General features: G+C 36.1%; 1 protein-coding gene across 1 annotated transcript in view; it reads right to left on the reverse strand.

Moving 5' to 3' along the window:
* Positions 1-4,015: 4,015 nt before the first annotated feature.
* The window catches only part of LOC132495766 (uncharacterized), a 45,862-nt gene continuing 32,614 nt past the window's right edge, over positions 4,016-17,263 (reverse strand). The window contains 6 exon segments of the mRNA XM_060107706.1: positions 4,016-4,102; positions 4,668-4,807; positions 6,050-6,100; positions 6,103-6,133; positions 7,980-8,161; positions 8,164-8,419. Coding sequence (XP_059963689.1) covers positions 4,016-4,102; positions 4,668-4,807; positions 6,050-6,100; positions 6,103-6,133; positions 7,980-8,161; positions 8,164-8,419 — 747 coding nt within the window.

The following is a 17,263-nucleotide window of genomic DNA, read 5'->3' on the forward strand; positions in this document are numbered from 1 at the left end:
AAAGCCCATCAAAAGAGAAATGGATAAAGACGATATGGCACCTATTCACAAGGGCATATTAGCTATCAGAAAAGAAGGAAATAATACAATGTGCAGCAACATAGATAGACCTACAGATGACCATACTAAGAGAAGTAAGTCAGAGAGAGAAAGACATATATCATAGGGTATTACTTATAGGTGGAATCTTAAAACTGATACAAATGAACTCATTTACCAACCAGAAACAGACTCACAGAATTAGAAAACCAATTTAGGGTTGCCAAAGGGGAAACATCAGGGAGCAGGGTTAATCAGCAGTTCCGGATTCACATATATGCACTAATATATATAACACACAGCATCCAAAAGGACGCACTGTATAGCACAGAGAAGTCTACTCAACAGCCTGTAATAACCTATAGGGGCAAGGAATGTGAAAAAGAGTAGACATACATCTATGTATACCAGAATCAAGTTGCCGCACACTGACACCAACACACCATTGTAAGTCAACTATGCTCCAAAATGAAATGAACATTATTTTAAAAAATAAAATGAAATGCCTACAATATTCTCCTCAGGCCCCGGTGACCTGGCTGATCTAACATCCCTGGAACCCAGGCAGCCTTGGCTCCCAAGGCTGGACTGTCCTGGGGCTGAGGGAGTTGGGAAGGACGTGCCAGGAAATGAGCCCTCACTGGACCTGTAGTGTCTATCGCCTCTGCACGAAAGCACAATCTCCAGACCCAGACCGGCCCTCCACAGCTAATCCAAGCCAAGTGCACCCAAGGATGGTGGACCCTTTGGTCTGGAAGAGCTCTGAGAAGTCGCCTAGGGCTTCCCTGGTGGCGCAGTGGTTGAGAGTCCGCCTGCCGACGCAGGGGACACGGGTTCGTGCCCCGGTCCGGAAAGATCCCACATGCCGCGGAGCAGCTGGGCCCGTGAGCCATGGCCGCTGAGCCTGCGCGTCCGGAGCCTGTGCTCCGCAACGGGACAGGCCACAACAGTGAGAGGCCCGCGTACGGCAAAAAAAAAAAAAAAAAGAAAGAAAGAAAAGAAAAGTCGCCTGGTCTCCAAGTCTCCTGGTGCTGGGGTTCCCACCTCCAATCTCCTTCCGCAGATTCACCCAACCTACTGACAACAGCATCCCCAGCATAGCAGGTTTGCAGGGGCCTGGATTTGGGGTGGGGAGAGGGTGAAGGGAAATAGGGAAAAAGTGCTCATTTCAGCACATTCCACTCTCATTTCCAAGGCAGGAACAGGACCAGCACTAAGGCTCTGGGGCCCCAGTAACCAGAGCGGGGCAGGAAGAAATCCTCCCGCCTTGTGGCCGTTTCTCATAACAACAACTTTAAAACCAGTGCTTACTGGCATTATAATATTCACAAGGCCTGTGGGGTTGTAGAAGACACCTCCCTCAGAAATGGCCTGCGGTAGGCAACCGACTACGATTTCAAAACAGCACAGGCTTTCAGAGAAGCACTTTCAAGAGGTCAATTTTGCTCACACCATTTAAAAAAAAAAAAAAGCACCTGAAAATTTCTCAACATCACACACTATTAGAGAAGTACAAATCGAAATTACAAGGAGATATCACCTCGCAACAGTCAGAATGGCTGTCATCAAAAAGTCTAAAAAAGGTATATGCTGGCGAGGGTATGGAAAAACAGCAACCCTCCTACACTCTTGGTGGGAATGTAAATTAGTACAGCCGCTGGGAGCACAGGATGGGGGTTCCTGAAAAACCTAAAAACAGAGGTAGCCTATAATCCGGCAATTCCACTCCTGGGAGTATATCGGAGGAAACTGTACTTGGAAAAGACACATGCAACCCAACGTTCATTGCAGCACTACTGACAATGTCATGACTTGGAATCAAACATAAAGTCCATCGACAGAAAAATGGATAAAGATGCTGTGGTACCTATACACAAGGGCATATTACTCAGCCATCGAAAAAGAAGAAATGACACAACATGCAGCAACATAGATGGACCTAGGGATGATCATACTAAGGCAAGTAAATCAGAGAGAGAAAGACAAATATCATAGGGTATCACTTATAGGTGGAATCTTAAAACTGATACAAAAACTCATTTACCAACCAGAAACAGACTCACAGAATTAGAAAACCAATTTAGGGTTGCCAAAGGGGAAAATCGGGGAGCAGGGTTAATCAGCAGTTCCGGATTCACATATACACACTAATATATATAACACACAGCATCCAAAAGGACGTACTGTATAGCACAGAGAAGTCTACTCAACAGCCTGTAATAACCTATAGGGGCAAGGAGTGCGAAAAAGAGTAGACATACATCTATGTATACCAGAATCAAGTTGTTGCACACCTAAAACCAACACACCATTGTAAGTCAACTATGCTCCAATATGAAATGAACATTAATTTAAAAATAAACCAAATGCCTACAATATTCCCTGTAGGCCCCAGTGCAATGGTAAGTACGAATATACTGAATGGTGAGTGTAATGAAATACTACTCAGCCATAAAAAAGAAGAAAATTTTCCCATTTACAACAACATGGATGGCCTTGGTGGATATTATGCTAAGTGAAATATGTCAGATAGGGGCTTCCTTGGTGGCACAGTGGTTAAGAATCACCTGCCAGTGCAGGGGACATGGGTTCCATCCCTGGTCAGGGAACAAAGATCCCACATCCTGCAGGGCAATTAAGCCTGTGCGCCACAACTACTGAGCCTGCGCTCTAGAGCCCGTGACCGACAACTACTGAAGCCTGCGCAGCTACAGCCCATGCTCCGCAACATAGAAGCCACCTCAATGAGAAGCCCATGCACCACAACGAAGAGTAGCCTGCACTCACCACGACTAGAGAAAGCCTGTGTGCAGCAATGAAGACCCAATGCAGCCAAAAGGAAATAAATTTTTTTTTTTTTTTCTTTTTGCGGTATGCGGGCCTCTCACTGTTGTGGCCTCTCCCGTTGCGGAGCACAGGCTCCGGACGCGCAGGCCCAGCGGCCATGGCTCACGGGCCCAGCCGCTCCGCGGCATATGGGATCCTCCCAGATCGGGGCACGAACCCGTATCCCCTGCATCGGCAGGCGGACTCTCAACCACTGCGCCACCAGGGAGGCCCGGAAATAAATTTTTTAAAAAAAAGAAATATGTCAGAGGAAGACAATTACTGTATGATGTGACTTATATGTGGAATCTAAAAAATAAAACAAGCTAGTGAATATAACAAAAAAGAAACAGACTCACAGATAAAGAGAACAAACCACCAGTTACCAGTGGGTGAGGGACGGGGGAGGGACATCATAGGGGTAGGGGATTAAGAGGTACAAACGACTATGTACAAAATAAATAAGCTATTGTACAAGGTTATACTGTACAACACAGGGAATATAGCCACTATTTTATAATAACTATAAATGAACTATAACCTTTAAAAATTGTGTCACTATGTTGTACACCCGAAACATATAATAGTGTACATCAACTATAACTTAATTTAGAAAAAAGAAAAAAAAAAAAAAAAAAAAGCTCTGCTAGAGGTATGCTCTGGGTGGTGTTCGTGCCTGGATGGACAAGGGTATTCAAACAAGATGGGTGAGTAGGGAAGGCCAGAAGAAGGCTGTTGGGAGGATGACTCCCAGGAAATGGTCAAAGGCATGTGAGGAGTTAGTGAGCTGGTATGCCCAGGCTTCTCAGATGACAGGACATAGCGTTACTGAGGCAAGGAATACAAGTGTTAACAGTGTGTGGAAATAGGATGTTTCCTGTTGTCTTGAAAGGAGGCAAAAGAATGTGGAATGGTGACATGGTCACTGGTAGTTTTCCAGAATTCAGCTGAAATCTAAGAAAAATAATAATTATCTGATCAAGGGACTGGATTCTTTCAGACTCCACTTAAAATGGTTTAAGCACCATGCAAATACTTCATTTATAATTCCTAGGATAGTACAGCTTCCATAGGATAAAGTACACAGTAGTAAAAATAGTCATTTGAGTAGTAATTCTCAAGAGTTAACCTAAGTGTTCAACAACAAATCTTAAAATTTTTGCCCACTGTTCTTGCATGTCTTAGTAAACTTTTCTTCCATAAATGCACTGTATGCATCTGGCCACCTTCTGTGTCTCTTAAGGAAGATGGTACAAAGGAAGTTAGCAAAAGCAAACGTGTATCGACTTTAATTTTCGTTTATCTTTTTAAAATTGCTATTTAATAATCTTTGCTTTAAAAGCTTGCTTTGCATGCCAAATGCACATCTTGTTCTGCTTGGACATACAGGGCTGTTCAAAGCACACTTATTTGTCCAGGGGAGAATTTGAGCCATGAAGTATGTGTTTTAGCATCTTTTTCTGAGTGTATGACAGAGTCTTCTTGTCAGTCCTTCTTACTTGAGTGCAATTCACTCAAAATGGGCTGCTCCAAATAAAGTGGGAGTAAACCTGGGTAAGATTCCTCACAATCTTCAGACCTCAATCCACCATGCCAACTATCTTTGTAATAAGAAAAAAAAATCCAAAATTCTAGATAATCCACTATTTGCATTTTAAGAAAAATCAGAAATCTGCATGCTTTACTTTTAAAGATAGAAGTATCTTTCACTCCAATAAATGAAAAACTCCTTCATTAAAGCAATCATTAACGACAGTGCAGGAGACAAACTGCAACAGCCATAGAGAAAGAGGTAAACTCACCGTGTGTGACACAGATTTAATAGGCCACAGGGCTTTTGGTAAAATGAGCGTTGAATCCCAGGTGCATTCATGAGGCTTGTAGGTGATAAATCTTTCTGTAGTGTTCTGCTGACCTTCCTTCAGCAAAGGGCATCCACTTACTAGAGACAGGAAGACAAATGAGAAACTTAGCAATTACATTAGTCTTTGTTCATGATGTCTCTCAGAATATGGTCTCATTTTTGGAGATAAGGACCCAGGAGTAGTAAATTGCTGGGCAATTTATAAATGCAAATCTAAATAAAAATTTGCTTATCCTTTCCACCCTTTCTGCTGGAATTAATTTTGTCCTTCTTCCAACTTCAATTCAAATCTTACCTTAGTTTATTTCCTTGGAAACCTCTTTTTAAAACTTTTTCACATTAGTGCTTTGTGACTCGAATGGCATATTTTGTATTCTATCTTATATTTGACTTAGACATTTCTTAACATCAAAGGCTTGGTCTCATTGGTCTACACAATATTCTTGGTATTTTCTCCATAGTGACTCATATATCAGGAAACTTGAGGGGTACCAATTTAATTACACACCTAGAGAAGACCTTTTAAATTTAATCCATGCCAAAATGTATACATTGTTTGCAAATACATTATCTTAATTTTCCAATGATAAAATTATTTGCTACTCATTTTAAAAAGAAGAAAACAAAATTCAACCATTATCCCACTATCCAAAATCAGCCACTGTTAAAAAAAAAAAATCAGCCACCGTTAACACCTTATTGTTTTGTTTATAATTGATATGTAATTATAATATGTAAATACAGTATGTATTATTCACCCCATCCAAATAAAAAATGTTGGATTATACAAATTAAGTCTGCATAAACACTATACAAATGGCACCATAATAATAATAATTGTATGTATATTTACCATGTGTTAGACAACACATGCTTTACATACATTAACTAAGTGCTTTACATATGTATAACAGATTTAATGGTCACAGTAATTCTATGATGAAGATTCAACTATTATCATTCCCATTTACAGATGATGAAACCAAGATATAGACAGTTTAGGTAATTTAGGGCAATGAAGCCAAGATTCAAAGCTATGCAGCTTGCTTCTGAAATGTATATTTTAACTCATTGGTTCTCTACATAGAACACGTTGAGTTACAAACTCAATCTTTAATAATATATTAAAAGTTGTGGATAAGAAAGCATATGGATTGTTGCCATTAATTACCTGGGCATTTAAAAAATTTACTGTATCATTAAAGGTAATAAGTAAAAAAATACTTTTTAAATTATTTGCCTTTTTATGTATTACTATCAAGATATAATGCAGAAAATTTATTTTTTTGCCATATTCATAACCTTATTATAATAACTTACCTGTACTTAAGTGTTGTGACTTAAACTTTAATCCTTTTGGTCCCTTTTCTAAGTTGTCACAAAATTTGGTAAATTATGTTGGTACTAGATATGTAAAGAGAAGATTGTGTTACTACTAATAAATATTGTTTCATATTGCTAACATTCAATTTGGAATTTGGTTTTTCCAAATATTAAATATTTCACCAGTAAAATGCAATTTTGAGGATTTTGCTATAGCATTTAAAACTTGCCTATAAACAATTGATAGAATAATCTAAGATTCAAGACAGTGTATAACCAATTAATTTATGGTGGAGCGAGGACTTCAATTATCCTTCTGTGAATAATTCAGAAATGATATTTTAAACAGGATGAAATTAAAGGAATCTATTCAGAATTTGGTAAAGTAATCTTAAATGCAAATAGCGTTACATGTTTAATTTCTAGAGCTGAATTTATTTCAGGCAATAGGAAAAATATTGAACAAAGCTAAAATAATTTGCTGAGGCTGGAATAGAATAAATATTGACTGTTTTTAGTAAACTATAAAACAAAGTTTTTTTTAACATGGTTAAAAAGAACTAATATGAACTGAAAAGTCCCAGCTTGGCATTGACATATACACACTACTATATATAAAATAGACAGCTAATAAGAACCTACTGTGTAGCATAGGGAACCCTACTGAATACTCTCTAATGACCTATATGAGAAAAGAATCTAAAAAAGAGTGGATATACGTATACGTATAACTGATTCACTTTGTTATACACCTGGAACTAATACAACATTGTAAATAAACTATACTCCAAGAAAAATTTTTTCAAAGTCCCCCATTCCTTGAACTTTTGCTTACCCAAGTCATGTAATTCTAACTTTAACTAGTGAAATATTTAAATAAACCAATGGCATTTAATATTTAATTGACATTCCCTCATTTCCAAATGGTAACATATTTCATTTACTACATATAAAAGTGTTTAGATGCCCTGGACAAGTAGAGAAGGTTATGGATCAAGGCATCTTGAATTTCCCAACTTTTATCCTAATAGCTCCTAAGAGTTCACTTTTATTGAATATCACAATATTCCAAACCCTATTGTAAGAAATTTGTAACTGTCTCCTTCATTACTTAAAATAACCATATAAAACATATAGTATTGTTATCCTAAAGTATAAATAAGGAAAGAGGCTTAATAACTTGTACAAAATTATTAGAAAATAAGAGAACTGGGATACACTGATCCCAGAGGCCATGCTCTTAACTGCTTCCCTATATTTTCCCAATGGAATAAATTTTTTCCTTTTTCTAGAATTTTTTTGGTATTATCATTCCTATTGCTTCACTCTTTACCTAACAAGAATCATATTTATAAGTTAAATTATACACCTAAGTATAGGATATATTCATATACTAGTGGAATTATATTTTTACTTCATTTGCATCTCCTTAAATATATATTCCCCACCACCACTTTAAATTAGAAATTCTTGCTCATATATTATTTAAATTATTAATCATTAGACTTATTTAAATAATACAATATCCCCTCTTTGTCAATTTTCATTCACTCATCCATTTGTTCCATGATTTTATTTCATTACTACTAGACTGTAAACTCCTGCAAACTGAGGTCTGTTCTCCAATTACACCTCAGTCCAAACTCTTCTTGAGCCCTAGAAAAGCCATCCCTAGTTGGTCATTCCAACTGGCAGCTAAAACCCCATCAGAAACATTAACCAGAGTCTTACCTCTCCTTTCTCATTCATTTATTGCTGAATTTGAGTTGTATTGTTCCATGAGAAATAAAGATGCAACTTTATACACATTATATTCACATATACTTTTTTTTGCTCATGTAATAGTTATAATTAAGAAATGAATAAAAATAATATATTTCCCCCTTATCTCTTTTAAGTTATTTAGAATCAGATGTTCTTTTTGTACCTGTGGAAAGTTATGTGGTTTTGGATTGAGGTATACACCATTTGGATATTTTCCACTTTCCACAAATATTAACTTCACTTTATGTGAATCCAGATGAGGAAATGTAGTTATAAATTTAGGAGACATGGTCCTGTTGGGATGATTCCTTATGCTGGGAAAGTGAAGCATTGTTCCTGGAAAAATGCTTTTTTTCTCCTTTCTTCTTCCTTAATGGTCCTTGATGGCTTTTCTGGAAGTCTCAAAGATGTATACAGTTTATAACTAAAATCAGGAGGCTTTATTTCCCATATGTTGGCTTTTATTTCCGATTGTGGTGCTTGCAGGACATTTTTTTTCTATTTGGAGTTGAGATCTTGTGTGGGACGCTGCTGCAGCCCCTTTCCAATATTCCTGCCTCTCCTGCCTTTCCGGGACTCAAGGGCGTGTTCACATGTTGGAATCTGCAACAGATATGGAAATTGGTGAAGTATGCTACTGTAGACCTGTGTATTGAATATTTTCTCTCTGGGCCAGGGAAATCTCTGAAAGATTTATGAAGCAGGAAAAAAAGCTCAGAAATGACAAGGTGTGTGTGTAGAGGGGATGAAAGTATCATGGCTGCTGCGAGTATTTATTCAGCATCTTTGTCACAGTAGTCACCACATTAGAGGCTAGGGATTCAAAATTATTAACTTGAAATCCATGTCCTTAAGTAACTGAGAGGCCATTGGGAGAAAGGCATGAAAACAAAAACCAAACCTGTGTAATGTGACAGATACTACAATAGTGTTATGAGAAGCAAGGAGAGTGCTCAGCTAATCCTATCAGGAAAATAGAAGTGACATCAAAAGAAAAGTTATCATTTAAACTGATTTTGAAGAATAAGTAGAAATATGCCAGGGGGTAAAGGAAGGAAACAACATTTCACCAAGGCACAGAAAGTATGCAAAATTTGTCATAAGCTATTTCTAGGATTTCTATGGCCACCTAAACCATAATAAGTGCATTGTAGCTTCTACGATTGGGATCTATGGATAAGAATCATGGATTTGCTCTTTGTTGATCTGTGACAAGGATATGGTTGGCACACTTCTAGGATTTAATGAATGTGTTAGTATATTACTAGACAATGCCAATGAATTTAAAATCTCCATGCAAAGAGGAATAATAATCAATTAAAATATATTTGGCTAAGTGGAAATAAAACAGTGCTGGTTCCTGGGAAATAAGGATCTGAGGTGGGAATGACTTTCCTTGTCTTGTGCGAGAATTTTGTGTTGTTTGACAACAACATCAAAATAGAGGCTTTTCAGGATTCTAAATGTTATTATGCAGTAATTCAAAGTTGTGTATAAAGAGAAACTACTTTGGAGAAACATTGAAAATGTCAACTTGAAAAAATTAATAATAAATATTTTGTAATATAAAATGATGAACTGTTTTTCAACTTCTAATATGAATATATATTTTTAATGACTACGGCCCATTGAGAGAAAAGCAAGAAGCATGTGTGGCAGGAGCTTAGCATATGTATATGAGGAGGCAGTGGAATATAAAGATAGAAAAATCAGTTGGGGTTATTGGGGTTATATTAGCAAAGGTCTTTAATGACACACCAAGGAATTTTAATGAATCAAAGATAATAGAGAATTTCTTAACCAATATAAGAAACACAAGAGGAGGATCAGTTTATGGAAAAAGACCATGATAATAAGTAGATTTAAACAAAATATATGTCCACAATATAACTGGAAGTATAGGCCTGTAGCTAAGTCAGCTTTTGCTGCAATAATGCTATGTAACAAACTGCCCACAAACTCAGTGACAAAATAGATTAAAAAAAAAAATTTTGCCACAGGGTGTGGGGAAGAGGCAATTAGGATTGACTGCTAACAAGTACAAGATTTCTTTTAGGGGTGAAAGACATGTTCTGGAATTAGATAGTGATGATAGTTTCACAACATTGTGAATATACTAAAAACCACTAAACTGTACATTCTAAAATGGCAAGTCATGAAATTATGTTATATAAATTTTATCTCAATTAGAAAAAACAAATTATTAAATCATGTTGGATACATTTCAGTAAACGTAAAAGACAAACTTTTTTCTGGGACATAGAAAGAACAAGACTATAGGTGTTATCTAACTGAGTCCAGTTAAATTTTGCAAAAAATAGTCAAAGGGAACATGAAAGCTTCTGCACAGCAAAAGAAGCAATCAACAGAGTGAAAAGGCAACCTATGGAATGGAAGAAAATATTTGCAAACTGTTTATCTGATAAGGGGTTAATATCGAAAATATTTAAGAACTCCTTCAACTCAACAGCAACAAAAACAAATAACCTGACTGAAAAATGAGCTAAAGACTTGAATAGACACTTCTCCAAAGAAGATATACAAATGGCCAACATGTGTATGGAAAGATGCTCAACATCACTAACCATCAGGAAAATGCAAATCAAAACCACAATGAAACATCATCTCACACCTGTCAGAATAGCTATAATCAAAAAAATTAAAGACATTAAGTGTTGGTGAGGATGTAGAAAAACTGGAACACTTGTACACTATTGGTGACAATGTAAAATGATGCAGCCACTAAGGAAGACAGTGTGGTGGCTCCTCAAAAGTTTAAAAATAGAACTGCCATATGATCCAATAATCACACTTCTGGGTATTTATCCAAAAAATTGAAATCAGAATCTCAAAGAGATATCTGCACTCTCATGTTAATTGCAGCATTATTCACAACAGTTAAGATACAGAAGCAATCTAAATATTCATTGCTGGATGAATGGTGTTGGAGGAGGTCATCGTGAGGAAGTGACCACCAGTTGACCCATGAGCTGGACCTAGGCAATCAGACGTCCCTTACCCCTTACCCTGTCCTTAGAATGTGTGCATCACTTGCCTTTCCTGCTCTAGAAGCTGCCCAAGGACACAGCCTTGAGATAGTAATATGGTGCCGAGACTATCTGGACTGTATACGTGACTTCACCCAGTGAAGTCCTCTCTATAAACTTATTAAATTGGGGGGGTGGGGAGCGCGGAGATCTACTCATCTTGGCAGCCACCCAAGACAAGCCACGTGTGTAAGTTCCTTTGCTTCTTAAACCTGCCTACCTCCCAATCTGGAATGGTCTGCCTCTGTCTTCCATCTCTCCTTGCCCTCCACGTACAGGGGCCAGTTTCAGATTACACCTGTGCAGCTCCTGAGGAGGTTGCAAACTAACAAATGGATAAAGAAAATGTTGTATATACACAAAATGGAATAGTATTCAGCCTTAAAAATGAAGGCAATTCTGCCATATGTACCAATATGAATGAAGTTGGAGGACATTATGCTAAGTGAAATAAGCCAGTCACAGAAGGACAAATACTGCATGATTCCACTAATATGAGGAAATCTAAAATAGTCAAACTCACAGAAACAGAGAGTAGAATGGTGGTTGCCAGGGCCTGAGAGGGAGGAGGGATGAGGAACTGCTATTCATCAGGTATAAAGTTTCAGTTATACAAGATGAATAAATTCTAGAGGTCTGCTGTACAATGGTGTACCTATATTAATACTGTGTTGTGCACTTGAAAATCTGTTAGGAGGCTAAATCTCATGTTAAGTATTCTTATACACTTTAAAAAAAAGCCGAATAGAGACAAAAAAAGAGTGGTGCTTAATATCTGAGTGAGAAGATTAGAAATTCCCCAAGTGTTCAAAAATATGTTATCCTCTGTTGTTCATTAATACATGAAAAATAAAGGAGAGTTGATGAATAGGGAGCCACTTACAATCTCTACAAAGTTACTATAAAATAAAGTTAATCACTAAAATAACACACCAGTTAACAAAATATGTGGAAATAGGATTACTATTTCCTAAGCAATGCAAAAAATATAAATTAAATAATAAAAATATGTTAATTTCATGTTTCTACATTATACAGTAAACAATGGGAAAGTCTGCATAGAAATTAAAAGGGTTTATAAATAAAAGATTTTTAAAAAGAAAGGTTGAGAATTTGTAGGTTGGCTGTACCCTTCCAAGATTCATCCAGAGGGGAGAGCATGCTGGCCCATATTTGATATTTTTATTTTCATTATCATATCTATCTAAACTTAGAAGACTGATGCATGACTTTTCATAACCTGGGCCATTTAACATATAAACCATTAATTAATTCTTACTCTCATCTAACTTTCACCAAATCACCCTCAGATGATCATTTGGCTTTGCATGTACAGTAGTCTACTGGAAGACAATGAGCTAGAAAAAAGATATGAGTTAGTTTGGTTTATTTTTCTCATAAACCAATAAATCTGTACGTTCTGTTTTTCATGTTGGACTCTTCTGAACCTGTTAATGTGACATCAGCCCTGACCTACATACTGACCTGGAGCTGATGAAAATCAAGCCCTTGACAGTCAGTTGTTAATTTGCTCCCAGTATATGCCTTATTTTATAACTCTCCTGCCTCATTTATGACCCTTCACATTTCTGTAGAAATAAATTTTTAAACTTCTGAGAAGCACTGAAGGCTCAGCCTTGACTAAAATTGTAAATATACCTATCTCCTGCAGGGCTCTGAAATCTGGTTACATGAGCAAAGAAAGCACATTAGTAGACTGATTCATGGTCAGGGTTTTGTAATCTCCTGCCATGAAAAGACATGAAGATTGATGGTGTTGGTGAGACAATGAAGTGTCCCACCAGGACATACAGCTGTGAAGAAACTGACGAGGAGGGTTATAAACTGGAAGAATAAGAATAGATCAAGACCTCAGAAGTCTAATTGATATAAAAAACAAGTATCATGGCAGTAAGAGAGCTAGACAGCCATCAGACTAAGAAGCTGTGATTGCAGAATGCATTGCTGGTCTGGCCCTCTTTTTGACTAGGTAGCTGGGAATGAACACGCTCATCTGTCACCTTATTGCCACTAAGGCTCCCATCTGTCTCTCTCTGTATATGCCTGGGTCTTCCTGACTACCAAAAATTGCTACTATACGATATTTAAACTAGTGAGAAATTATCTTTAATTTTGCATGAGACTTTATTTTGTCCTTACGAATTTATTGTTACATATTATTCCTTGAATAATATGTGTGTAAAATTAAGCTTCTATAGTATAATATATGAATCATGCATTAGCATATGTCATTGTAGTCCCAAGACACCCCAACAGAAAGAAATCAACTGGAGATCTAGTTGAAAGATTGAAGACTGTGATGGCAATATCACATTATAATCCTCACTTTACATGGAAAAAGCTAAGACACAGAGAAATACAAAGTCATAAGATGTGTAGCTGAGGAAGTCAGAAAAAGTAAACTAGCAATATTCTCATTCAGTCAAAGATTTAGTGGTAAATGTTGATATTACAGAAGCTATATTTTGGCCAAGATGTCTCACTGGAAATAAAAGAATGGCTTAATCTGCATTCAGTAAGCACAGTTATTCTCCATCTATGAAATTACACTGGTCTCAAGGATCAGTTTAAATGCCACCTCCAATAAATGCATTCCCAAATCTATCAGGATTCATACTTCCTTCTTAATACAGCAATGGAACTTGAAGTTACATTTTGGCTTGTACCTTGTATTAAAGTTAGGTTACAACATCTGCCCCCAAATTAGAATATAAAATTGAAACAAAGATTTCTATCTTTACAAACACTATGTAGGGTTCTGCATATTTTAGGTTGAGTCATGTGAAATTCCTTTTATTCAATGATTTTTCTACCTTACAAAAATGCAAACTTTAAATGGTTCAACAGTTTGAACCATTTGGCAAGCAACTGGTTGCCAAATTCTGGAAATTACAGATGCTCCTTTTTTGAAACTGTTATCTAAAAGCTCAAATATCTAATTATTTTTTTTTCTAAATTTGCTTACATATCTGAGTTTAATTTTGTAACCCTAAGTATTTGGGGAGATAGACAGACAGAGAGATAGATTGATATAGATATAGACCTGATACCTAAATGATGCCAACATAAGAAAAGAGCATTGTAAAATATTCTGCTATTAAGATCACAGTGAACTCCTTAGACCACGAATTCAAGCACGTTTGTAGGTTTATAAAGAAACTCAACACTTTCTTCCAGCTGGGCTTTCTCCTTCTTAACATATTTCATGATCTCTTATTTATAATATTATATATAAAGAGATTGTTTCTCTCTTAAATGAATTCATCTCATATATCTTAACATAAAACACACAGATTCCAAAGACAGACAAATTGACAAACTGGAATAATTCCAAATAAACACAAAAAACAGCATTCATTAGAAAATCAGTAACTTTACTCACCATTTAAAACTGAGAGTTTTAATAAAAATGTTTACGGCAGTATGTCTCAGCAGATCTTTTCTGCAAAGCCAAATGAGACTAAGCAAACAGTTTATAAGGGAAACATTTAGCCTTTGCTTTACAAAAGAACTTGAAGTATATTTAAGTGTTACCCACCCTGGTTGCTAAGAAACAGAATTAATTTTCTAAAGGAGTGAGGTCAGATTAGGAAAAAAGAGTGAAAGCAGGACCTCTAATGTTGCCTAAAACCTAGCAACAAAGCAATAACTCCCGAGCTCTTTTTTGAAAGGTTAGAAAATCAACATACTACAAAACTCAATGCTCAGTAAATGTCAAGAGAAAAAAAAGAGAGAAAATAATTCCACTCCAGTGCAGTTTTCCTAAATGTCTTGACAATTTACTTTTCGTATTTGTTTAGTAATCTCTTTTGTAAGTCAACATGAGTTGACATTTAATATAAACATAATTTGAAAAGCAGTTTCAACTCTTTTATTACCTTGGGTTGAAGAAGGTTTGAGTTAATTTCCTTAATGTTCACTTTATAAGGCAAATGAAGATAACAAGTTCGTCTTCCTAACTTATGGCTTAACCTACTGATTTCTGCAAAATAATTTATGGAGAAAGCTTTCTATTTTTATTGATCAAATCCTACACTCAATGATAATATATATCTTGGTGAGATTTTAAAAAAAAAACTTGTAGAAAATTTCAAATATGTACCAAAGTAGACAGAATTGTATAATGAATCTTCATGTAACCATCACCCGGCTAAAAAATTTATCAACTTATAGCTCAAGTTGCTTTAAATATACCTCCAACTTATCTCCCTCCATTCTTCATATTATTTTGATGCATCATATCAACTTATCAGTAATTATTTTAGGATGTTTCCACTAAAAGATAAAAACACTTTTATTTTAAACCTGAGCATTAACTTCTCTTTTCCTCATATTTTTCTAATGAGGTGTAAAATTTCCTGAACGAAGATCTCTAATGTCTGGAGTCTTTTGACTAGCTTAACTATTGTTTCGTCTGAAGTGAAAGTTCGCCACTGGGTGGCAGTGCATTACTTATAATTTTATCCCAGTTTGTAAACAGAGACTCAAAGATAAATTTGCCTGTACTATTTTCCCCAGTATTCAATTTCACTGTGTTTTTTCCTTGGGGAAATGACAGTAGAGTTGGGTTTACTCAATTTCTTACAGTTTTGATATAAAATTAACCTATTTTTATGTTGATTGTATTTCTCTTTCTCTTTGCACAGAGATGCATATGATTCTTTCTCAAAAGCATATGTTCAAAGTGCCTTTTATATTTGGTTCACTACTATTGTTTGTGATGCCAAAATACATATGATGTGGCCACAGATTTCAAGAAAATTATAAATTATTGGCTAGAAAAGATACAAACCTATAGGAATACATTTCAAGACAGGTACTAAATGTCAAATGATCCGTCCTGACAGTTACTCTCCTGGGAAGTTAATGAGGGGTAGGTCCTTGAAGTTTAAGAACGTCTCTGAAAATTTCTTAGAGCAACTAAGATCTATTCTAATTCTTGACAACAGCAAAGTTCTTAATAAAAAGGAGAGGAAGGGAAGATGATTTAGATGGGTGGACAGCATAAAAGCTACTTTAATTCTCTTTAATGCTTTCATGAATGCTTTTCAAGAAGTTTCTGTTAGGGAAATACTATTTCATGGTTAAGTGACTCAAGTTATATATAGAACCATCCAAAAATCTCCTCTTAAGTAGATACTTTGAGTGTATAATAAATTTTTACTGCACATGAATATGTGTGGGATGTGCAAGGATCTGTTGTTGCTCAGCTTCCACAAATTTAGGAAGGTACCCTGTTGTGGAAAATAAAAACCTCCACACTCTGACTTTTATGTCTCCTGGTATTAAGGAATATGCACATTTTTTCTTTACTTTAATATAATTTTATTATCATCTCCAATATCTAGGGTTTTTTTCTTTTAAAAATAACAAATTAGGTATTTGCCCTCTGGTCTTTGGAATTTGGGGTATCATAAAAAGTAACAAAGCATCATCTTATCTCTGCAAATTAGTATCCTTTATTTTTCTGTGCAGAGATGAGAGGAAGAAAATTAAAGCATGAGAGTGATCACCATTTAAAAGTGAAAAAGAAAATGTCCTATAGTGTCTTCCCTTCCTTTCCAGCTAATCTCTTAAGCTGAATTCCTTGGCTCCAGTTTGGGGGAACTTTTTATTATTGTCTCCTAAGGGTCAGTCACATAAGCTATCCCACACCACCTCTCACATCTTTGTTCACCTGAATTATGAGCCACACTTAATTTAAAGTAAAATTCTGGAAATTAGAAGAGTTTCTATTTTTTATTACCCACCACTAAGAATTTAATAGCTTCTAGTTGGAAGGCATTGAATGCGCACATTTTTGAAAAAGCCACTTGAATAACATATGTTTATACAAATGAATTAAAGTGTACTGTAGTAATAATCTTATCACGTAAATGTAGTTTGAAATACTCCATAAATTAACAAGTAAAATAGGTTTTCAATTATGCTCAGAATAAGAAAATAAGAATGAGGGAGTTTCTTGGGCAGAAGGAATAATATTAATGAATGCCATTATGTAGCTGAACAGTTTTGCTTCTGTTTTATCTCCTCCCTTACGAAAGGGAACAATTTCTACACTGAAAATAGCAAACTTGAAGAGGAACAAATTGAAGCTTGAGTTAGATGAGGAGACAAGATATTATACTTATTTACATGAATTCAGGTCCATAAAACCATAGGAGTTACACTTCAGAACAAGGAGAGAACTGGCAGTGGGAAATGAGGTGGTACCCTGTGAAACCTTGTTGAGAGGACAGAGTTATATGAGTGGATATTGGAGATTAGACACACTTGAGTTTACCCTTGACACAGGTGGGCCTCTTTGTGAGTGCCACCTAACACGCCACACAGTGTGGGTTAAGGAATGGATTTTATTGGAGTAACAGTTTTACAACCA

The sequence above is a fragment of the Mesoplodon densirostris genome, chromosome 9 (genome assembly GCF_025265405.1).
Source record: "Mesoplodon densirostris isolate mMesDen1 chromosome 9, mMesDen1 primary haplotype, whole genome shotgun sequence".
NCBI lineage: Eukaryota > Metazoa > Chordata > Mammalia > Artiodactyla > Ziphiidae > Mesoplodon > Mesoplodon densirostris.